At 36.9% G+C, this 26279-nt stretch overlaps 1 protein-coding gene across 1 annotated transcript in view; it reads right to left on the bottom strand.

Annotated features, from left to right (window-relative positions):
• Window positions 1-26279, bottom strand: part of CNTNAP2 (contactin associated protein 2) — a gene marked incomplete at both ends in the record, with an annotated part of 1557236 nt that overhangs the window by 1256393 nt on the left and 274564 nt on the right. The window contains one exon of the mRNA XM_080701281.1: window positions 16382-16529. Coding sequence (XP_080557407.1) covers window positions 16382-16529 — 148 coding nt within the window. The remainder of the gene's footprint in view (window positions 1-16381; window positions 16530-26279) is intronic.

Raw genomic sequence — 26279 nt, 5'->3', positions numbered from 1 at the left:
AAGAATCCTCAGCCTGAGCTGGGCATGGTGGCTCACGTTTATAAATCCCCGTATTTGGGAGGCGAGGACATGAGAATCTCGAGTTCAAAGCAAGCCTCAGCAACTTAGCAAGGCTCTTAGTAACCTAATGAGACTTTGTTCACAAATAAAAAATAAAATGGGGCTGCAGGTGTAGCATGAAAGTAAAATGCCTCTGAGTTTAATCCCCAGTACAAAAAAAAAAAAAAATTCCTAATATAAGGGGAAAATGCAGTCATCTTAGGCATCTTTACCCCAAATTTAAATTCATAGTAGGAAAAATGTAAAACTAACCTAAAAAAAACTATAAATTCAAATTAATCATAGTTTACAACTGATGACTAATAAAGGTAAGAATTGGTAGTCAAAGCCAATGTAGCTTATATGTAAAACTTTTAGCAGACATTTTGCATATTTCTCCACAAATAGCACAGATAAAGATTTGAAAATTTAAACCTCAAATTATGATTTCAGTTCTTATATTCCTTGGTAATGTTTTTGCTGACAAGGTCATGGGGTAGTGCTTCCACACACACAGTACATACATTGGTGATAGATATCTGTAGGCATCCTTTAATACAATAACAATTGTTCCATTAACACAAAGGCTAAGGAAATTAGAGCATGCAGGAAAGACCCTTTACACATAATCTAATCTACAAACTAAATAAATGTATCAGTTCTTGCAATGTGTCCATTTTATTTTGGTGGTAGTGCCTAACCAAATAGTGAACCAGATACTAGGTGACACTTAAGAGCCACCTTCACCAGCACTTCCTGCAGTGTTCTCGCCTGGGACATCTGGTGATATCTGGAGTCAAGTCTGCTTGGGGAGGCATGCCGTCCCGCAAGCATCCAATGGGAAGAGGCCAGGGATGCTTCCAGATTCTGTAACACACAGGACAGCCCCTGCCTCCCCCAAGGAAGGACGGTCTGCCACAGACATCATCGACAGTGTCATGGACAATGAATCCTGACCTGTACTGACACTCCTCTTGGCCAGCGCATAATAAATGACCTGTTTTCAAACGTTTACTTATTTATTTATTTATAATTTTGAAAGAAACTACAAGAAAATAGAAAAAGGGAAGAATGAAAAATTATTAAAAAAAAAACAAAAGGAAAAGCCAAATGTTTCTGTCCCTTTGTTTCCTTGTGATTTTTTTGTTATGCAGTTAAAAGTAGTAATTTATTATGAAATATAAAAATAATTAAAAAAAAACAAATTGGGCGTGGTGGTACACACTTGTAATCCCAGCATTTGGGAGGCTGAGACAGGAAGATCATGGTTCACAAACAGCCTCAGCTACTTAGGCCCTTTGCAACTCAGTGAGACCCTGTTTCAAAATAAAGAATAAAATAAAGGGTCAGGAATGTAGCTCAGAAGTAGAATGCCCCTGGGTTCCATCCCCAGTACTGCAAAACAAAAACAAAAACAAAAACAAAACTATAACTAAAACAAAATATCAAGGAAAGTAAGTGACCTACAGTCTCTATGGAAGGTAGCCTGAGAGAAGAATGAAGCAGGTCCTACTATCAAGCACACTTGTTTGGGGACCAGTACAGCTGGGTCTACACTGTTAGCTAAACAAAAGAGGGAGACACTACATCCACTAGTCAGCACATGATCTGAAACTCAGAGAACGTTTTGGATAGCATCACCTTAAATGAATTTTAACCACATTGTGCTTTAAACACCAGTGTAAAAGCTCATCGGGAAAATGCAATGAACCCTCCCACCAGACTCTGTGGCTCTGGGCCACTCTCTGGCCATGTACTATTTTGATTTGTTTACTTTATCATTAATAAACATACTTTATTTGGTGTCAAAAAATCTTTCCTCTAATAGATGATGAAACACAATAAACTTTGGCATAATAATTAAACAGAGAAGCTATGAAAATGATTATATTTGAACTCAGAGAACAATAAGCTTTATCATATTTTTACCCTTTTCATTGCAAAATAGAAAAACCTTGTAAAATTATTTTGAGGAAACAATTATACTTTCTATAAAAATCACAGAAAAATGGCCTCTTCATCAATATAAATTATTTTATATTTTACACTATATTTAAAAGCCACTTCTCTATTGTCTAGGTTAACTTTATATGATACACAAATGGGCTAATATTGCAAGTTTAAAATAGCACAAATCAATAAACATACAACGTAATAACCAGTAGGGGCAACCACATGGCACAAGGCTTTGCACATTGTTGACTGGATTAGAGCTAATAAGTGATACAATGCAGGAGTTGATATAAGTATCCAATTGCCAATGATATTTATACAGATCAAAGGTCTCACTCAGACCCTAACATTGCCAATAACTGGTAGGAATAAGAAATCAAGAGGCTGTGGCTTAAGGCCTGAAAGTAAAGCCCAGTGTTCTATGTGCCTTGACATCAGATAGGAACAAGGAGCATGTCAGGCAACCTGCCAACTTTGCTCCCCTGAAAAAAGTCACTGAATCAAGATCTCTTCTTCTGCCAGGGAGGAGACACAGCTCCTGTTCATCCTAAGTAGTGTTCCAACTGCCAGCCACTGACAGAGACAGAATTATCCCCAAAAGCCAATCAGATCCTCTGTGGGAGCAGAAGCTGCCCACCCTCCTGATACTCCAAAGCCAGCCTCCCATGGCTCTGCTTCCAAGTGCAAGGCTATGAGGCTGAGCAGGCAGGAGGCATCCTCCTCCCAGAGGCTGTGAGTACACAGGACTATTACACTGCTGTGATCACTTCTATGCTGTGTCGGGTGGCATCACCATAACACAAGGAGAAGAAACAGATCCTCGCTAACAAGGGGAAGAAGACACAGTTAAAAAGAGATTTTCTAAATAGAGTATCATGTCATCTGCAAATAGTGAAAGTTTGAGTTCTTCTTTTCCTATTTGTACTCCTTTGACTTCCTTTTCTTGTCTTATTGCTCTGGCTAGAGTCTCTAGTACTATATTGAAGAGAAGTGGTAATAATGGACATCCTTGTATTGTTCCTGTTTTTAGGGAAAATTCTTGAAGGATTACAAAACTGTGGAATATGTACACAATGGAATTTTATTCAGCCATAAAAAATCAGAACTATATCATTTTCAGGGAAATGGATGGAACTGGAGGACATTATGCTAAGCGAGATTAGTCAGTCACAAAAAATAAGAAATCAGATGCTTTCTCTAATATGTGAAGGCTTAAGGAGAAATGGGTCATAGGAGGAACTCTAGATGAAAAAGGAAATCCTATAGAGGAGCAAACAAGACAAGGTAAATGAGGGGAAGGGAGGGGGGAACAAGGAAATTCTCTAAAACACACAATGTATTTAAACATATCGAAGTTAACCACTAAGCCAAGCATGGGAAGGAGAGATGGGGAGGGAATTGGGTGGGAATTGAGTAGGGGTTAAATGGGTAATGTGTACATGTATGTCCACGTAAGTTTTTTTACCCCAATATGATGTATGAATATAATAATACATCAATAAAAAAAAAAACAGAAGAGACTATCTGATCCACCCTGCATTCATCCTCAGGTTCTTTCTTTGTTCCTAAGACCTGTCATTTCTGGCCTGGAGTAGGTGGGAATGTCTCTGCTGTGTTAGGCAGTTGGTCATCTCATGCAGAAATCTTTAGGTTCTAAGTCTTCTCCATTTAATATCTCAAGGTAACCTGGCTTATGACTTACTTTCCAAGAAGCCATGATCATGAAATCAGCGACACCATGCTCAAAGTACTCCACAGATAAGGGACTTTTTTCCTAAGGGAGATCAATGTTAGGGAGTTCTTGGGAGGTTTAATATTCAAATGTCCACAAAGCATTGCCTTCTTTCTTCTGAGAGTATTTTCCCATTAACTGGGTTGAAATGGAAGACAATACACATTCTGTGTCCACCAGCTCCTCCCAGTCCACAAAACCAGCTTGAAAAGTCAAAACCACTAATATGATAATATTTTGAGCATTAGATTTCACACACACACACACACACACATATATATATATATATATATATATGCACACACACACACACACACACACACACACACACACATATATATATATATATATATATATATATATATATATATATATATATATATAGTTTAGGAATATAAAAAATCAACTAAAATGTGGCCATTTTTTTCAAGCCTAAATATAAAAGATATACTATTCTCATAAGGATAAAGTTATTTAATGTTTTAAAAAGACTGATTGTTAATTTGAGTGATTTAGATGGCTTGAAATTTGAAAAGTCAGCATACTAAATAACTATTTTATTATATTGTTACTTTTAATTCACAAGGATGATAACTGCCATCTTAAATATTTGTTTTTCTCTCCCCGGCTAAGCTAATTTAAATAGGCGATAATTAAGACTAACAACTCAAGAATAAAACTAATAAAAGAATCTCTTCTATATATTTGCAGTGTTTTAAATTTTATTTCTTGTCTCACATTAAGCAGGGATTAGAGGTGAAATGCTGATGAACTGTATCACCGTGCCTTAGACTTTAATACTCCCTGAAATCGCCTAACATAAATAAGGATTACCTTATGTGTAAAAGGTAGTTAAAATATCTCAGGAGGTAGGATTACCTGAGGAAATACACTGGCTGAGATTGATAAACTCCCTACACCAAAATGCAACGAACGCGTGAGTTGTGTTTATTTGCAAGCTGTTCTTAAATGAGTGCATTATGAAGAAAATCAGTCATTTCAATTTTCCTCTTGGACATGCAGAATGTGCAATAACACAGAGAGATTTTTCTTGCTGAATATGTCCTTCTGTTTGTTCATATGGTGATAACTGATGGGCCAGGCAATTGTTATATTCATTTGCCTCCGCAAAATACTCTTTTCTGTGGGCCAGCACTAAGATTGTACACAGTCCTCATGGGTGGGGATGAAGAACAGAAGATTTAACCAGGGGAGAGAGGTTGTCAAGTATCAAGGAGCCAGCCGAGTTGGAGGCTGGTGTGCAGGATTCCCAGGTCTGCAATTGAGTCACTTACGCTAGTCACAGAATTCTGTGTATCCGCGCTCCTCATTAGTAAAGAAGGGACTGGGTTGGGAGTCTTTGGGGAATTTCAGCTTTAGCATTCTTGTAGAGCATGCATATGGTTCCTCTTTGTATTAATAAAAAGGTCTTATTTATGAACCATGCAGTAGCATAGTTCTTCATTATCTTATTCTTATTTTTAGCTATCGTAGTATGTGTATGTGGCTTATGACTTACTTTCTGTTAATGTTTACTGTTTTTAGAAGTTATTTAATAAAAATAATTTTGGACTACTGTGTATAATAAAAATCATATCCTCTCTTATTCCACAGTAGAAATACACTGTTACTCGTCACTCAGAACTACAAGCATGGATTTAATTATATGTTATACACAACCAGTAATTTCGCTTTTAAATCAATACTGTTGGTTTTATGTGTCAACTTAACTTTGAAAGCTTGAGAGTAAATTTAAATTTTAACTTTACAAAAGAAATACAATGTGAATCCAGCTCCAAATCAGTGCCATATGAGGGGTTTACAAAATACAAACTAGTCACCATTGGTGAATGTCTTATACCTAAGTAGAAAGTTTTGTCTACTATGTTTTCTCACGGAAAAGACTCAATACTGACTAACTTTGAAGTGAACAAACTAACACCGTAAATATTAATGGAACAGTAATAGCATATATCCCAATTAGCGTGGCAAATGGGAATATAAGATTTTTCCTGCTTAAAAAAGTTTCACTTCAGATGATGAGTTCAAATGTTTATCCAGAAGTGAAACTCACTGAAGACCTTCTTTAGCAATAAAAGATAATATATTATCTTATGATGTTTTACTATCCCTACTTTTGCATTGACATTGCTGAAATAATTAAAGACCATAACACACATTACCTGGCATATTTTTCACCATCTCAAAAATGGCCAACTGCTACAAGGATGATTTTTTTGGTTACTGCGTCATCATAACCAAGGAGAACCACATTTAGATACTTATGAAACGTCTTTATTGCAAACATTCTAATTCCAATTAGAAACACAAACCACTCAGAAGAACTAAAGAATATAGCATATTTTTGAATCTACATTTTATTATTTTAACAACAAGGTACATTTCTTTTTTGTTTTTTTTTTTTGTAATGTCTGGTTACCACATATGAAATTTATTTCTCTCTAATTACACAAAATTTTATGAATATGACATGTCCTGTACACATAATTACCTATTTCTCTTGTGTAACTTGACAATGGCAGCTATTGGACCTTTTTTTTTTTTTTTTTTTTGCAGATCTGTGGATGGAACCCAAGGGCATTCGACCTCTGAGCTACAGCCCCTGCCCTATTTCTTTTATTTTATTCTTTATTTTGAAACAGGGTCTCACTGAGTTGCAGAGGACCTTACTAAGTAGCTGAGGCTGTCCACAAACTGCGATCCTCTGGTCTCAGTCTCCCAAATACTGGGATTACAAGTGTGTGCCACCACACCCGGCTGTTGGACCTATTTTTAATTTTGATTTAATTATATATTCAAATTGTACTGAGTATGGTGGTATATGCTTGTAATCCTAGTACTTGGGAAGCTGAGATAGGATGATCATAGGTTCAAGGCCAGCCTCAACTACTTAGTGGAGATCTCTACAAGTTAGTGAGACCCTGTTTCAAAATAAAGAATAAAACAGACCCGGGGGTGTAGCTTAGAGGTAGAATACCCCAGGGTTCAGTCCTCAGTACCACCAAAAACTATATATTTTTTAAAATTAGCCTAGGTATCAAGACCAAATTAATTAGTGAGTAGTTTATTTCCTCAGATAATAAGAAATCTATCTACATGTGTGTATGTGTACCCGTGTGTATGTATGTATGTGCACACAAACATATTTAATTAAATAGGTTCAAAAATAGTGGTTTAAAATAATCTTAACTAGAAATAACACAAACTCTAATAATATTTAGAGAAACAGAGAAACATTGAGGTTATCTGCTTTAAATGGCTCTGGTTAAACCAATGCACATCAAAGTTAAAGTTTAAATTGTAGCACATCAATTTACCTATTCAGTTTGGCAATTGTTTACCATCCCGCAGGTCCTGGGAGCACCATTCAGAATGATGCAATAGGATGATACCCTGATCAACCTATAAAAATGTCTACCCAGCCTCAAATGGGAATCAGATTTCTCAATGAGAATAAGATCCAGCAATCTCATGTACACCTGTTATTAGTTCCCTTCAGCAAACATTTCTTGTGTACAAGGAATCTCCAAATGATTGGAATACCCATGACAAATTAGGCAACTATCTCTGCCTCCTCTTGCCAATATCTTACAGTCGTCTACTTTATTTTTAGTATATTTTGATGAATAAATAATTGATTGGAATGTTCATGTGATATAGTGGGAGAACAGAAAAGAAAGATGTGGTTTGTTTCAGATTCAGAGAAGTCTTCTGACTGAAAATTGTATCTCAACTAAATCTTGGAAGATAACAGATTGGTCTATTGAAAGATGAGAGGGGATTACAGTCAGATAGAATATCTCAATTGAATGGATGCATGTTGAAAAAGCAGGGCATTCATGTATTTGGAAGTATGTATAGTTCATATTAGTGGAGTATAAACATGCAACATAGAAATGATAGAATGTAAGACGACAGTGTTAGCTGGTGGCCTGGGGAAAGTTATCCATCAAATGAACAGCTTGGAAGTACTAGTCAATGTAAACTCATTAAAGCATTGTAAACCTACATTTCTTGTGCTCAGGTTTGCACTGTACGTTAAACTAGAAAAATGCTTTTCAAATAGTAGAAATCAACTAGTGTTAGTTGAATTAATTAATATATGTCACAAATAGACTAATGCTCCAAGAAATACTAAATGCTCATTTTAACCATATACACATGCACACGCATTAATGAAAAAGTCCAAGTATGAAACAAATGATGCTCTCTCCCCGTAGTCTCTATGTCTTTGAAGAAGCTATTTGTTATCTGGAAGGTTTCCCTCATTTTCATCAAGTTTAAGGTGGGCAATACATTATCCCATTATCAACATCAGTGAATTTTTCTTCTTCTTGATAGTAGCATTTTTCTTTCTTTTTCTTCTTTTTTTCTTTTTTTTGTGGGTCTGGGGATGAAACTCAGAGACATCCGGCCTCCGAGCTACACCCCTACCCTCTTTCTTTCTTTCTTTCTTTCTTTCTTTCTTTCTTTCTTTCTTTCTTTCTCTCTCTCTTCTTCTTCTTCTTCTTCTTCTTCTTCTTCTTCTTCTTCTTCTTCTATTATTATTATTATTATTATTATTATTATTATTAATTATTTTGGTGGTGCTGGAGTTCCTGGAAATCCTTCTGCCTCTGGGCTACACTCCCAGACCTATTTTATATTTTTAATTGGAAACAGGGTCTCTTAAGCCAGCGCGGCTGGCTTAGAACCTGCACAACCCTCCTGTCTCCAGCCTCCTAACCGCGAGGAATACAAGCATGTGCCACCATGCCCGGCATTTGTTCTTTATTTTAAAACAGGGTCTCACTAGGTTACAGAGGGCCTAAATAGCTGCGGCTGTCCACGAACCTCAATCCTCCGGTCTCAGCCTCCCCAATGATGGGATTATAAGGAAGCAATACCACACCTGGCTGGTAGCAGCTTTTTTTTATCATGGAGTCTTATACCTATTTACTTGTCCATCTTTCTTTCCCAGATTTAATCTCCTAGAGGCCAGGAGCAATGCTTTGTCTCCAAAATGCCTTAATATAGCTGACTCTCAAACATTCATTAAAGATACTGAAAAAAATTCATAAATGAAAAGACAAGTATCCTATGATCAATATATTTCAACATAATACAAAACTAAACAACTAATTTAAACAAGACAACATGGCTTAGATGCCAGAACTGTTCATTACTCTGCTCAGCTAAATGAACCTGAACATAAATTCTTACAGATTTTAATAAATACTTATTGTATTGCATTGACTAGCACCCCCCCCAATGTCCGTGTCTACTCAGAACCTCACAACATGGACTTACTTGGAAACTGGATCTGGGCAGAGAGAGTCAGTTGGGCAGTCCTGCTGAGTTAGGGTTGACTGGAAGTCAAATGATGGTGTCCTGATAAGAAGGCAATATGTAGAAATAGAGATAGGAAACACACATGGAGAAACAAGCCATGGGACCCCAGGGACAGAGGCTGGAATGTTGGAGAAGAGGCTGGGAGCAGTCCTGCTAACACCTTAATTTTGATTTTCTTCTCCCCAGGAGTATGAGAGAATAAATAAATTATGTTTCATGCTAAATTTGGTAGAAATTTATACCAAGGCCCCAGGAAACTAATTTCTATATAGACAGCAGTATCTCTTGCCTTGGAAGAATACCAGCCAAGAAAGTAACCAGTTTTCCTAAAAGAGGGAATTCTCATTGGAGTAGGCAGATATACCATGGTACAGCATGCATATGGTACACTAAACATGATCATTGTCCCCCAATTTTTATATTTGGATTCTTTTGATAAGTAGTTTCCTTGGCCAGCACCAATGTGTTACCATGATTTACTTTGGGTAACCTCTCTAGGCCTTATTAATTATTCATTCAAACTGAAGGCATAAATACAAATTACTTTAGTTGTTTGTAATCCTGGTTTTCCAATGTGCTAACTTTATTCTTATGAAACCTGTGGTTAAAAGGTAATTTAGCATTTGCCATCTAAAACGATCATTACTTTAATCAATACACTGTGTTTAGCTCTTATAAAATAAATGTGTGGGAGTAATGCAGCCACAGGTGATGGTTTTTTTAAAAAAATATATTAAATTGAGACTTTTCTTTTTGCTTCCTGCAGTCTTTACAGTATGGAATAAAATTAGTGTCAGAGCTGTGGTAGAAAGCTTACTGAGTCAAGAGCCGTGGGACATATCTCTGAGTTTTAAAAATAACAGCATGCGCTTGTTTCAACTAAACTTGTGGGAAAACCAAGTGCAGAAGGAGCAGAATAATTTGATACGGGTGTAGATTCATTAATATTGGAATTCATATTCTATTCAAGACAAGTCAGGAAACAGAAACAGTTCAAGAAGCCCCAAAGATGTGGAAGCAATGACCTGGAACTGAAATTCTCCACCTGGGATACAGCGAACTTCTTATTTTCAACCTTGAGATGGACCTAATTTCTTAAAAGAAAAAGTGATCATAAAAGAACTGGAAAAACGAGAGACACGGGGGGAATTAGAAGAAGCACACAAACAAAACAATGCTACACAGTTTCCCCTTCTCTAGCTTTTTTGGCAAACTTTGAAGGAAGAAGGGCAAAACTCTCTTTTCTAGACTGCACGTTCTGGACAGATCCCAGACAAACCCTCTGATAGGTTTCTGGAAGGAAGAGAGAATTTGTTTCTCTGTTTCCCAAAGGAGCAGTCAAAGTCACATTTCTGCCTGCTGAGACCCTGGGATGCACAGGCCTGCTACCCAGAAAGAGAATGAAATGGGAGGTGACATCTGATCCAAGTTTCCTCACTCAAAGACACATGATTCCTTTCCTAAATGGAAATCAAAGAAAGCCCTTGAGGAGACAAGTTTAAGAAAAGCAAAAAGGTCATCTAAGAGTCCACTGCAATCTAAATAACAGTAGAGATGATTTTTTTTTTTTTTTTTTTTTTTTTGGTGGTACTGGGGTTCCTGGAAGCCCTTCTACCTCCGGGCTACACTCCCAGACTTATTTTTATATTTTTATTTGGACTAAGCCAGCGCGCACGACTGGCTTCAAACCTGCGTGATCCTCCTGTCTCTGCCTCCCAAGCGCGGGGATTACAAGCATGCGCCACCACGCCCGGCAAGATGAATTTTTTAATTGTAGTAACTTTTGGGTCTGGCACGTTGGCGTAATCCTAGTGCTTGGAGGATTGAGACAGGAGGATTGCGGGTTCAAGGCCAGCCCCAGTAACTGTAAATCCAATCTGTGGACCCAGAACAACAAAAAGAGTTGTGATATCATTATGGAGATGACAATTCATTCCATTTTTGAGAGTAAAGACAGTTTTCAGAAATTTTAAATTATTTTTCCAAACGAAGGGAAAAAATGAAAGCCTGACATTAAATAATAAATATTATGGGCTGTTTAGATTTTGAGAGGATATAAGAGGAAACATGGTAGTCAGCAGTTCCAGAATTTAAATTCAAACTCAACTGAGCTAAAGTTGATTAACACTCGAGTTCCTCTGCGGTCCTAGCCACATTTGCATCCCTAGGAAGCCAATCCTGGCCAGTAGTGAGAGCGAACTTGAGGACATTCACATCTTTGTAGACAGTGATATTGGAGTGCCCTTCCCTGGAGTTCTTAGAATGTCTTTCTACAAATTTTTATTTTCTAAAATCATGTTGATGCTTGTGCTAGTTTTTTGATGATGTCATAAAAAGTTACCATGAATTTAGTAGCTGAAAACCAAAGAAATCTCTGTTTCCTCACTGTTCTGGAGGCCAGAAGTCTCAAGTCAGATTCACAGGGTGTCCAGAGTACCACACTGCATCCAGAGGCTCTAGGGTGCACTCTGCTCCTCGCCTCGCCTCGCCTGGCTTCTGGTGGCTCCTGCATCCCTGATTATCAGCCAAATCCCTCCAGCCTCTGCCTCCCAGGCACAATACCTCATCTCTTCCTGTCTGTGAAATCTCCCTCACCTCTCTCTCATAAGGATGCACATAATGGAACTTAAGAATCCACCTGGATAGTTCACAGTACTCATCCCAGGTCAAGATTCTTAACCCTGACTGCAAACTCTTTGTCTTTCGCAGGAACTTGGTGCTGATGACTTTGGGGGCATTGTTCAACCTACTGCAGTGCTATTTCACAAGTTCTACTTATTTTATTTTTCTACTTATTTTTTGCCAATTTATCATTTAGTCTGTAGGTATCTACTGGTATAAATGTTAACACATTTTCCTAAAGCTGTATGATTTTTTCACTAGAGGCTGGCTTTCTCTTTTCCTTCAGTTATTTCTCCTTTCCATCTTGTGACTTTCAAAGGCCAGGCTCGATGGGAAAGCCCATGGAGCATTAACTCAATCTTACAAATCAACTTGCAGTGACTATAGAAGGTATGGTCATATTTTAAACAATGCAAAAGTAGAAGATTATGTGCCTTTTAATAAAATACTTTTGCCCTTTACTGTGTATTCTTATACAACCTCATTAACAATTTTAGTTCTAAATTTATTATTTTTAAAGAAAGTCATCTAAAGCCGGGTGTGGCAGCGCACGCTTGTAATCCCCGCGCTTGGGAGGCGGAGACAGGAGGAGCGCGCTGGTTCGGAACCAGCCTCGCTGGCTTAAGAGACTCTGATTCCACATAAAAAAAGTTATAAAAATAGGTCTGAGAGTGTAGCCCGGAGGTAGAAGGGCTTCCAGGAACCCCAGTACCACCAAAAAAAAAAAAAAAAAAAGGAAAGTCATCTAAAAATGAGTTGTGCCTAGAGAGTTAAAGAAAGATATAGAGAGAGAGACAGAGTGAGAGACAGAGCTGGCTATAAAAACTACTCAAAACATTTTTCAAAGATGAATAACATCCCAAAGAAATTTGGGCAAAATTCTTGAATAAACACTTAAAAAAGAGTATATACAAAATATCAATAAGCTTATTCTCTTTTAAAATCAGGAAAATATTGAGTACAACTGAAATGAGATCAAATGAACACCCACTAATTTTCAACCTAATATAAATGTCTCAATTTGTGAAGCAACAGGATTTTTTCTATATTGTTGGTGAGAACCTAAATTTTTACGGCCACTTCATAAAAATCTTTGTTATTATTAGTGGAAAAAGTTGACCATGCATACATGCTAGGTTGATGCTATCCATTCCTAATTCTATATCCATATGAGACACTTGTGGAAATTCTATAGAAATAGCCCCAAACTGAGAATAATTCAAATGTTCACAAACATGAAATGAACAAATCATGTTAGAATATTCACATATAATATTAATGGAAATAAACTAATTCCTTAAATCACAACATGAAAATATTTTATGGATTATCTTTGAAAAAAATCAAATATAATTTTTTATATTCCATTGATATAAAATCATAAATGGGAAAGTGACTTATACAAAACAGGTAAAATGTTACCTTTAAGAAATATTAACTGGGAAAGGACCCAATTAAGGCTTCTGAGTGTTAAAAGGCTCTTTGAACTGAACTGGAAGTAGTCACATGGGGTTCATGTTTGGGAATTAAGGGCTGGCAAACAGTGGCAGTGACCTTTGGCACTGTCTCAGGCTTCTCTTGTGTCATCGGGCAAATACTGTCAGTTTTATCATAGTTAATACCACTAGATTAGTTGTTCAAATTTATCTCCCAAAAACCATGGTTTTCTTATTCACTGTGGTATTACTAACATTTAGCATATTTCATGATGCTGGAAAAGTCTACAGTACATAATTGTTACCAAAAGAACCACATAGCTCATCCTTTCCAGGAAGAACAGTCAACATTTTTATGACTTAAAGAATAATCATGCTTCCTCTAAGGTTTTTCATGCTGATAAAGGACTACATCTTGTGAAGACAGTGCTCTGTATCCATGGACACCCAGACTTCACAGTAGCAAGGATCCTAACTTACTGTCAAGGCTTCTCCTAAACACCTACGTCTTGAAGAGCCACATGCCGCCAAAGAGCTAATTAGTCTCTTTTCTCATTATATCTAAACACCTACAGAAGTTTTTGATAATCTCCATGGACCTTTCTTTGTAATCTGCTTGAGTTGTACAGATCCTTTTGCCTGTGAATTAATAACATCTTACTTAGTTATCATTATAGCTGCTATCTCCCCAATCTCTGCAACTACATCCATACATATGTAATGACTATGTATTTTCATAAAATACTAAGTATTTCCTCAGTATTCAGAAGCTTGTCAAACAAGGAAAGTTTCCATTTTATGGATATAGTGATGTTTTATATTTATGGGTCTATAAAAATGGTAGGAAAAAGTATAACTTTCTTAAGCACATTTGATTGTCCAACTGCTCACCCTATCCAAACCTAACTTTCTTTCTCCCTACACAGATAGGAGAACAGAAAAAATATTTCCTGCAAAGAGGAAAATATTTTACTGGAAAAATCATATTATGAAGCCGGTGTTTGCAAGGTTTGTATTCACAGATTGAATTTATATTACCTAGTGGTTTCAAAAAGATGTAAGCAATCTTTAAAGTAATTTTGTGTTGGTATTGCCTTCACGGAAGAAAATAAGCAAAGCAAAACCCTCTGTAGAGGAACCCATCAGCTTTGTTCTGAAAAAGAAGTTCTACAGATTGAGTTTCCAAAAAACTGAAGTCGTAGTGAAGACGGATGAGCAGAGGATGTGGAAAATTATTCAAGTGGATAATAAAAAGAATAGGGGTAAGAGGAGGAAGAAGAAAATAAAAACAGTAGTCCTCCCCACCATCTGTTATTTACATTCTATGAATTCAGTGACCTCTGGTCCAAAGATATTAAAATTAAATTCCAGAAACAAAAATGCATAAAATTTAAATAATTTTAATGCACTATATTGTTATAATTTATTTCATTACTACTTGTTCTTAATCTCTTACTGTGTCTAATTTAGAAATTAAACTTTTATTCATACATACTTATGTACGTAAGTATAGTTTTCACACACACACACAAATATATATATATATATCTGTGTGTGTGTGTGTGTGTGTGTGTGTGTGTGTGTGTGTGTGGTACTGGGGTTCCTGGAAGCCCTTCTACCCCCGGGCTACACTCCCAGACCTATTTTTACATTTTTATTTGGAAACAGGGTCTCCTAAGCCAGCGCGGGCGGCTGGCTTCAAACCTGCGCGATCCTCCTGTCTCTGCCTCCCGAGCGTGGGGATTACAAGTGTGCGCCACCATGCCCAGCCACTATATATATATATATATGGGAGGCTCACTGCTACCCACCAGGTTTTTGGCATCCACTCGATGTCTTATAACATGCCACTCATATTAAGGGGGAAAACTGTATTTTAAATAAAAATAAGTAGAGATAATAGCAGAATTACAATCCCCTCAAATCCATACACTGGAACAATAGACATAGGTATTAGGTATTTTAGGACATTTTTAAAAGTTCAATCCATTTAAGAGATTTCTAGAAAAGGGAACTAGTTTAAACATGATTAAGTAAAATGAATCATTTTAGGTGACTAGATAGATTTGAAAAATTAACCAACTCATAGAAATGCAAAACTTAGTTGACATTAAAATCCAGTGGTTGGCTTTTAAATACAAAGAGGCAGAGCACAGAAGGGCTTGGAAGTCCTTCTGAATTATCAGAACCCATCACCGAGAGCTGCAAAGGTAGAGAATACTAGGCGTTTCCGCTTAAATATTTTATAAGATTCTAGGCAATTTCATAAATAAGCTTGGCCATTTTAGCCTATTAGACAAAAATCACTTTCTAAATCCTTTACTTCTCACACTCTTACATGTGTATCTGTGGATATTAGTGTGTACAATATACATCGTGAAAAAATAAGACGGGAGTGATGGTCAACACTCTTAATCCAAGTACTCAGGAGGCTGGAACAAGAGGCTCGCAGGTTCAGTGCCAGTCTCAGCAATTTAGCAAGGTCCTTCGCTACTTAGTAAGACCCTGTTTCAAAAAAAGAAAAAAAAGAGCTGGACGTGGTGACACACACTTGTAATCCCAGCATTGGGGAGGCTGAGACAGGAGGATCACAGGTTCGTGGCCAACCTCAGCTACTTTGTGAGGCCTGTTGCAACTCAGTGAGACCCTGTTTCAAAAATAAAAACTACTAGCCGGGTGTGGCGGCGCACACTTGTGATCCCCGCGCTTGGGAGGCAGAGACAGGAGGATCGCGCAGGTTCGAAGCCAGCCGCGCGCACTGGCTTAGGAGACCCTGTTTCCATATAAAATTTTAAAAATAGGTCTGGGAGGGTAGCCCGGAGGTAGAAGGGCTTCCAGGAACCCCAGTACCACCAAAAAAATAAAAATGACTAAAAAATAGGACTAGGGGTGTTTCTCAGTGATAGAATGTCCCTGGGTTCCATCCCAGTACTGAAAAAAAGGGGGTCTGGGATTAAGTATAGCTCTGAGGTAGAATGTCCCTGGTTCCTGGGTTTAATGGCTAGTACTACAAAAAAAGTCCCACCCTAAAAAAAGTAAAAAAATACATTTTATTTCTATTATAAAATTGGAGGTTTGTTTTCTGAGAAAGCAAGTTATATTAGTTAATAAACCTGTAATTCCTGGACTGGGGCTGTAAGCACTTGACTAGGACTTGTGAGGCCCTGTGTTCAGTCCCCAGGACCTCAAAGCAAAGTAAAAACTTAATTATTATTGAAATAAAAAGGACAAAAACAAGATTACTCACAGTAAGAGCAGCCGTAGACCTCGATGCGGAGCCCAATGCGGCCTTCCCCGTTCCAGTCCAGAGGAACCACGCGCACGTAGCGGGCGACGACCGGCAGCTGCAAATCGTGCCTGACCACGCTGTCCGAGTTGATGTTGCCAGGAAAGGCCTAGAAAGAGAAAGGGGGGGGGGTTAAAGATTGGGCGACCATACCGTAGAATTAACCATTTTTTGATGTGCTAAATACTAAACTATACTCGTTTTATTTATCCAGTAACAAGATTTTACACCCTTACATAGTAAACAATTTGAAAAATAAATAGCTTCTTTGCTTTTTCCTTTAGAAACAAATTGTTTTAAATGGGAAATGGTCCGAAGTTTCCAAGGGTCTTTTAAGTTGGTAAGTATAGTAATATGTTTCAAGATGGAATCAGTATAAGGCACCCCAGCAAAATCCAATGCCTACTTTAAATTGAGGTTTAATCATTTGTTTTTAAATCACAGGGTTAAAATTTTGTATAGAATCCAACCATATTTTTCACTTTAAAAAAAGAAAAAAACGTGTTTTCCACATTATCTTCCCGTGACAGCCCTGGAAATTTGAACATGACCTTCAACACCAAGTAGAAAATTTAACACTGGAAGAGGTCAAGGTTTTTTTTTTTTTTTTTTTTTTTTTTTTTTACCTTTTACTGGAATACATGCATTTTAAAAATGTGTTCAGTGAGTCAGAAACATGTTAATTTTATGTTTCTCATAAGGGTAGATTTTGTCGAGAGTAATGCTCTATGGATATAATCTAATGATGAAAGTTCACAGTATTTTATTTTATTTTTTTCCTACAAAGAACAAATGGGTTTCCTTTAGGGCATAGATAACATTCATTCAAAAAGCATTGGTAAGAAGTCTATTGCATAACAAATGCATAGCAAGATAATACAGGTGAGACGGGAAGGTACAGAGCCATAAACTCTACCCTGAAGATTACAGTCTAATGGTAGAAAAAATGTCAATGTGAAATTGTAATCCAAGGAAGATTTAAGAAAAGACACCATTATATCTTAAAGTATGCAAGTCAAATAAATGAGAGGTTGTGCTATTTTAAAATGCAGTTGTCTTAATCTACACATGCATTCCAGCTGTCTATTAAATAACGTGAGTTTTTCAAAGCTATATTCTGCGTTAGATATTTGTTCGTTTTTGCTTAAATTGGTTTATTTTATTTATTTTATTTTTTTCTTTTAACAATTTTTTTATTGAACATAAATAGTATACATTTAAACTATATTTGGGGCCCTCTTCCCCCCGCCCCCGTTTTCCCTTCCCCCCTCCCACCAATAGTTGTCCAGGTTAACCATGTCTTATTCATAATTTTACACATGTTCAGATGTAGACCCTCATTAATCAAGATCAGCCTTCCTCCTCTCCTATCTTTCCATTCAAACTAGGAAACACAAAGGATACTAGTGGGACTCCAGATAATGGAGGGGAAATACCAGCAAAGTTTAAATTGGTTTTTAAGCATAGAAATCAAAAGATTTTAACATAGCAGCTGCATAGACATTACATTATAATGCTAGTTGGTTAAACTCCCAAACAGAACAATTTGTTTTTATATCAAACCAGGAGTTCTAACTTTCAAAAATTTATCATTTATGACAATATTTAAAAATAAAATTTGAATAAGTAGTAATCAAAGAGATATTTTTTGAGTAGCTTTGCATGGAAAGGCTGGGATCTATGTTCACACATGAATTTTGGCACTGAATTTTTAGTGTAAGGGTTATTATCCAATTCACATTCTATGTCTGTTTATAGTATAAGACCCACAAATGACAAGGGATGTGTTGAAATATTTCCTCCACATTTAAGTGTTTTTATATATCCTTGAGATGGTCCCAGTAACCTGCAAAATGTGTAATATTTAGTCTATGACATGCTTTGAAAACCTGATGCCCTTTCAGGAAGACACTACTGTGACCTTGGTTTTATCTCAGAAGCACACTAGCAAGGCCCATTAGAAACAGCCACACCCTTCCTCCTGCCTTCTTCAGACCGAAATCCTGAGCTGGTCTTGAATTTTTTATTTCTATTTTATGTGGAATGTACTGAAAATAGCATACATTCAGACTGTGCTTGGTACCCTCTCCCCCAACCCCACTGCACCTTCCTTCTCCCAACAATGAGTGTCCAGGTTAACCATGCTATATTCATACTTTTACATGTATTCAGATGTAGCTCCTCCATTAATCAACCTCAGGCTTCTTCCTCTCCTACCCTTCTATTCTAGCTTTGCTGAGGCTTCCCCTCCATTGTCTGGAATCCTTCTGGTATTCCTACTACTCCCTAGTTTGAGCATATTAGAGAAAACATATGTCCCTTCTCTTTCTGTGCTTGGCTTATCTCACTTAACATAATGTTCTCCAGGTCCTACAATCTTTTTGTGAATGACATGATTCTCTTCTTCTTTATAGCTGAGTAGAATAGCCAAAATATGGAACCAACCTAGGTCTCCATCAACAGATGAATGGACTGCAAAATTATGGGAAACACACACAATGGTGTTGGATTTTAACATAAGAGAGCAAGCACTGTGCATCTTGCTGACATGTTATCAAGAAAACAAAGACTTTTTTTCTTTCCTTTCAGGTCCTTTTCTAGCTAACTTTTAGCTTAAAACGAATCCACAAATCAACCAACCATGGGCATGTCTTATTATCAGTATCAAGTTTGCTGACTTCAAACGCAGAAACAAGAATTCAGGTCAGAATCACCTGAATTCAATGGATTGCACATAGATGAATCTAAAATTGATCATCCTAAACAATTTTCAGTAAAAAAATGCTAACGTGTATATTAATGTCAAAAAGAACAACCAACTCTTTCACAACTCTGCCTCTGAGACATTGGTAATCATCTGAGGCCAAAAATAAGTAAAAAAATGTTGCGAAAGGCAGTGTTAAAAGGAATGACAGATGTGCATGATGTAACTAAGTGGTGACTTTTCTAATATTTGGAGTTTTGTGAAACGCTGTATAATCAGGCAAACTCTACAGCGGGCGAGAGCTCAGCTGCAATGAAGCCAGAACGTTGTCTAAGCGATGGAGAGCAGGGGCCTAGGATGCAGTGTTTAGCAGGTGTAGCTTCACAGGAAGAAGAGGTAACTCAGGTGTTTAAGACACCCACATCTGGTTCCAGTGGTGTGGAAATGTTTCCTTTTGTAAGTAACTTCCTTAAATCAGAATCATTTTTTATTTTTCTCCCCATATGATTCCCTCCCCCAAAGACTCAACAAGCTTATTTGCAAAATTCATCTTACAGTTGCCATGTGTGGTGGCACATGCTTATAATCCCTGCACTTGGGAGGAGGAGACAGGAGGATTGCACTGGTTCGAAATCAGCCTCACTGGCTTAAGAGACCCTGTTTCCAAATAAAAAATATAAAAAATAGGTCTGGGAGTGTAGGCCGGAAGTAGAAGGGTTTCCAGGAACCCCAGTACCACACACACACACACACACACAAAAATCCATCTTATAGTTAAAATTGTGGACTCTCTGAAAACATAAACCAAAGTATGCTCAGGAATAGATAAGAAGGAGCCACGTCTACTGGGCAAAAGTGTCCACGTTGGAAAACTGTGAGGGTTTTTGCAAGTTTAGTCTGAATAAGGATAGAATAATACAGGGTAAATTTGGTTTTAGATTTTGTTTTGTTCTGAATTTTATTTTGATTTGTTGTTGGGTTTTTTGGTATAATAAATGACAATAAAAGCCACTCCTGGGCTTATGAGTTATGGGATATGGCCCGGGGATAGGACAGTGTCACGCTGATTAGCAACACAAGTTCAAGGCATTTGAAGGAAAACATAGAAGGAGGTTGTAGCTGTGGATTTCGTAAAATGTCTAATATCGATATATTCATTATTCAAAAGATTTTAGTACACTCAATTGTTTCTGCCCATAAAACACTTTTAATTAGGGAAGGATGTTATGTTTTGAATAGGGATATTTGAACTCAGACAAGTTAGACAAGTGGATGCTGAGTACCTAGTAAAGGGCCACCAAGGGACCAGGAAACAAGCTCTTCCACTCTCCACTTGAAAATCAAACTTTCACCTGGAAATGAAGGTCTGTGAAGGTCTGAAGGTAGAGAACAGCCCAACCTGATTTTTTTTTCTTTATTTTTGAAACAGGGTCTCACTGAGTTGCAAAGGGCCTCACTAAGTAGCTGAGGCTGTCCTTGAACTGTGATCCTTCTGTCTCAGCCTCCCAAATGCGGGGATTCCAAGCGTGCGCCATCACACACAGCTTGAGAAGATACATTTTATTTTTGATATTTGACAGTGCATGCTTAGATATCAAAATTAAAGTTTGATGATTCTTATTATGCCAAATTTTGTTCATATATATGATTGCCACCCTACTTCATAGAGAATCCATATTTTATTTTTCTCTTCGTTTTCATTTCCAAAACTTTTGACAACATTTTGTATTTTTTTTTCCTCACACGTTATCTTTAAAGAGATTTCTACTATGGTCATTAGCACCAGAGGCTCCTCTGTGGTTTCGATGTGAGTAAATTAGGTTTGACTTACACAATATACTAAAAATGAAAATCTCTATTAACACACACAGACACAAAAGACACACATTGCCTTAGTGGCAATGAGTAACTGTCATTGGTCTTGAAAAGGCACCTTTTTCCCTCCACATAATTTAACTTTTATCAAGCACTTGCAGCTTTTCACATAGGTGTGAAAAAGGAAGAAATAAGAACTATGGCTAATTTTTACCAAACTGCTAGGTTTGAAAATGTGCAGATCAAAATCTGCAAAGTTAAAATGAATTTAAATCTTTTTCATAGGGTAATGCCATTTTAAAGTTCAGTCTTCATTTAGACAAGTATTTTTACAAAATACTAAGTGCTTTGTAGATATATGAAGACCCCAGCCAAATTTATCACTGAACGACTAAAATAATTCATTAGAGCAACTTGTGAATTATACATTGCTGCTGTTAAATCTTTCTCATTGTCTGTGATTTGGGCATACACTTAGAATAGAGTATTATTATTATTGTTGTTGTTGTTATTATTATTATTATTATTTTTATTATTATTATTTTGATTAACCATGCATTTATGTAACTTGAAAATTATGTTGGGTTAAATTAATAGCACTAGCCTATAATTTGTGCAAGCATAAAACATAGTTTTTGTTAACATATTGTAAGTCACTCACAATGCTAACTTTCAAAAAAACTAAATGCTAACATAAGGAAAATCTACACATCACTGAAATTTTAATAAGTGAAGAATTTCTGAGTCTTTCCATACTGTGTTTTTTTTAAATGCTGGCTTAAATAATAATTCATATGGTTTCAGAGGAGAATCAAATATTTTTTTCTAAAATATTACATAATAAATATTTTATATCCTGTGATGCATATTCCTCCTCCTCCTCTTCCTCTTCTTCTTCCTTCTCTTCTTCCTCTTCTTCCCTCCCCTTCTCTCTCTCTCTCTCTCTCTCTCTCTCTCTCTCTCTCTCTCTCTCTTTCTCTCTTCTCTCTCTTCTCTCCTCTCTCCCCTCTCTCTTCTATTCTTTCCTTCCCTTTCCCTCCCCTCTTCTCTCTCCTCTCTCCTCTCTCCCCTCTCTCCTCTCTCCTCTCTCCTCCTCCTCCTCCTCCTCCTCCTCCTCCTCTTCCTCCTCCTCCTCCTCTTTTCTTCTTCTTCTTCTTCTTCTTCTTCTTCTTCTTCTTCTTCTTCTTCTTCTTCTTCTTCTTCCTCTCTCTCTCTCTCTCTCTCTCTCTCTCTCTCTCTCTCTCCTTTTCTCTTCTTCTTCTTCTTCTCTTCCCTCTCCCTCTCCCTCTCCCTCTCCCTCTCTCTCTCTCTCATTCTAGAAATGGAACCCAGGACTTCACACATGCAAGCCAAGTGCTTTTACCACTGACCCAGACGCTCAGCCTTCCTAAGAGAATCTTTGACATTAATAAATCCTCTCCTCAATACAGACAGAACAAAAAAGACTAAACTCACTGAAAGACTTTCCAATGACTTGGCATTTAAAATCCAACAAACTTTGGAAAATCATTTTATAAGACTTTGAACCTTTTTATTTATCAGGCTGGAAGAAATACATAGGGATTTAGAAGTGTGTTGGGTGTGATGCATGAAGAAACATTTCTTCAGCTTTACTATTATGGGGTCTGAAGTATAACTTATGCTTTATGAAGAGAACATGTATATTTAGTCTGCAGTAAATTTTATTTTTCAAGAGAACTAATATAAGAGATCACAACTTCCTGCAGCAAATGCATGAGGCTCCATTTTAGTGTAAAGATTTTTGCTTGACTAAAAATGAAGCCTAAAGCCCATAGCAAATGTATAAGTAAGCTCAGGAAGATCTTTGGGGGCTACTGACCACAGGCTCAATGTAGAAAGTCCTGGGAGGTAAACAACAAGGGCGCATACATGCTTTCTATAGTGAGAGATTGTGCATGAAATAGAAAATGTCTCTACTCAACTAGAAACACACATTGATGATTATTTACATTGATGTCATAAACCTGTGGTCACTGTAATCACTTTAACAGAAATCTCATTTCTTAGCAGATTTTAGATTTTCCCCATGTTAACAATTTCAATAGAAATGCAGAACTGTATTTTCCATGTCCCAGCTGGATGTGATTTCTAGATCTTTTTACACTTTCTGGGGAGGTCCCCCCATAAAGCTCTACACTCCAACATTTCTGGAAAGCTTCCACACAAGGGTTCTCTGCTCCTCGTGGTAATTTGTCTGGACACACATATCCTGAAGGACTCAGCTCAGAAGGCATTTCCTGACAGTTAGGCACCTTCCCTGACCGGACCACTCACTTTTGAGAAATACATACACCTGTACGATACCCATGCTGTACAATATATACAAAATGTCCTAGGACCCCAGAAATGACCTTTGAAATCCCTCCATGGTCAATACCTTTATCAGTCTATGCTACTTCTTGTCCTATGCAAACATGTTTCTTATTTCTATCACCACAGATTAACTTTTAGTGAACTTCAAAGCAGTTGACGTAGCATTGTGAATAGCATTGTTCACATTTCCCTGGACAATTGTGTGTATTAATAGTTCAATCTTTTGTTAATGTCTTTGTAAAATAATAGAAAATTTAAAATATTTATAAATATTATATCTACTATATTTTATATAATACATACAACTGGACTGGTATGGGGCAAAGTATGATAACTAACCACTAAATGATCCATGATGAAGACATTGTCAATAAGTAATTTCTATGTCAATAAGTAAACAAATTGTTATATAAGTACATAGGAAGAGAAGAACAAGAAAAGACGAAATACTGGGAATGGAACTTTGCTTACTAATAATTTCCGTACTATTTGATTAAAATAGTTATCACTAATTACTTTGATACAACTATTGCATATGTAAAACATCGTGTTCGTGTGGCTAAATAATTGATTACGTGTCTAAATAATTCAAGATTCCTGGCATGCCACACAAATGGATATACAATCAGTTGCAAGATGCATCTTATCTATAAAAATAAAATCCAACCAGTTGCTTAAAGAAGCATAACACTCCTGATACTGAGCCCAGAAAGAAAATTTCTCAAATCCTCATGTAAAAGAAATTATGCTACCCAGGAACAAAGTGTTCAACATCTGTATAAAAAGACAACAACAGGTTTCACAGGGGGGTTCTTCTTGTGTCCCTCATTGAGGCATCAGGGGTAACTGCCAAAACTCAATTCCATGAACACCATCTGACAGTGCTAAACAAAGTTTTCAACACGGGTGTTCAGTTCTCCCCTGATGGCGTGCTATAGAAGTAGTCAGCAGCATAGAGATAAATGCCTGGATCCTGCTGCCTTCAGGTTGTCCTCCAGAAGCACTGCCTCCCTCCAGTATCTCATCAGTGTTGATGCCAGTAAACAAAGGAATATGCTCCATGCAAAGCACCTGGAATCCATCTCCGATGAAAGGTACAACTGAATTCTTTCAAAAGCATACAATGAACAAGACAAAGTTTTATCTTGGGTGAGAATTAGCCAGAGCCAAGTAACTTACCCCCTTTAAATTTTTTTTAAAATGTAAAGTTCTTCATTCCGTAGCTCTACACCAGGAGATATCAAAATAATTCTGAGAGTACATATATTGTCTAATTTCTGTCATCTTTCTTTTTGTAATTTTTATTGGTGCATTATAATCATGTATGTTAATGAGGTACAAGATGGTAGAGGCATACATGCACACATCATTCATTTAGTCCTTCCCCAGTTCCCAGTCTATTTCCTCGCCCCTTCATCCTTCTCCTGTTTGGCTTAGTGATTGACTCTGACGTGTTTGTAAACGTACATCATGTACATTAGGGAATCTCCCTCTTCCCTCCTTCCATCCCCTCGGTTAGGTCGCCTTATTTGCTCATCTACAGTATCTCCTTCTTCGTCTAGAGTTCCTCCTATGACCCATTTTCTCCCTAGCTTACACTTATTATGGAGAGCATCTGATTTCTTACTTTTTGTGACTGGCTAAAATCTCACTTAGCATAATGTTCTCCAGCATTGTCTGATTTGAACATTAGTAATGATTTTACTCATTCTCAATTTAATGTAGCTATGCTTTCTACCATTTTTATATTATTTTACATGATTAGTTTCTGGTGAGGATTCTTTAAGACACAGAGAAAGAGTCAAAATAATGTTTCCTGAGTGTATAGTAACTAATTTTTTTCATGAATTTACATTTTGTTTTCCATGTGAGGATACCCAACTTTTTCCATGTTTTTCCTAGAGCTAGTTTTCTAATCCATTCTGTAAAAGTTCTCAAATAAATTAGTTGAACTCTGTTTTCCTTTCCTTCTGTTTGTTCTCGTTCAGCTTATCTATCTGCTGATTGAGGTCCCTTCTTTGAAAACAGAAATCAGAACTTTAACTCGATGGTAATAGAATTCTCAGTGTTTTTCCCCCAGGAATTTTCCTTCATCTCTCTTATTCAAGGACATTTTAATTGTGCACAATCCTTTTGGCCTCTGATCACTTCCTCGTTATTTTTCTGAATACTTTCAATTTTTCTGTGGAGATTTACTGATTATGCTGTACCCTCTGCTTTTGCACAGGTGAGAACATCTACTTTCTCACCTTCAAACGTAAGTGTTACAAGTGAGAGTGATACCACTCTCTGTTTCTGGAGAAACTAGCTAGATATATTTGGTGGCCTTCTGGGAGCCTACGTAAAGGTGGGTCCTGCTCTTGTAGACTGGCTCACCACCAAAGTATATTTTAACAAATGTGAAAAACTCCAAAAAGATAGCTTGTCTAGACTGCCTTCTCCATGGCTCTATTTCTTACTGGTCTTTGATAATATTTATTCCTTTATTTTTTTTCCTGTAATTTCTAGAGGTGATAAAAGCCCACCATTCTACTCCATGAGTATCTCATCATCTCTTACTTCTTTTAATTCTGTTATTACTTCCGCTCATTCTTTCATCACTAAATTCTGTTTCAGTAAATCCTTTTAAATGTGTCATCTGTTTCTGGCCAGTTTGCTGAAAGATACATATGTGTGCAAAATTCCTATTTCAGTGATCATCTTTCAGTTGTATTTCCAAATGTTCTTAGAGTATATTCAGCTGGAAATAAGACTGTCTTGATTTCTCCTAAATTCCCCAAATTCTTTAGCTGTAATACATTTGCCTTCACCCTGTGATTTTCATTTTCAAATCTGAGCTACCATTCTCAATATCAATAGTCATTGGAGAAATTTAAATAAAAAAGATAATACTCTACCATCAGTAAGGAATTACTAAAGTTTAAAAATTAAAAAAATATATATAAATAAAAACAAAAATTCCTGAAAATTCCAAGTGCCAATGAACATACTATTCAAGGAAATCAA

This window comes from Muscardinus avellanarius (genome assembly GCF_963383645.1).
Source record: "Muscardinus avellanarius genome assembly, chromosome: 9".
NCBI lineage: Eukaryota > Metazoa > Chordata > Mammalia > Rodentia > Gliridae > Muscardinus > Muscardinus avellanarius.
Note: the sequence above shows the minus strand (reverse complement) of the source record. Positions and strands in the feature narration are given on the sequence as shown.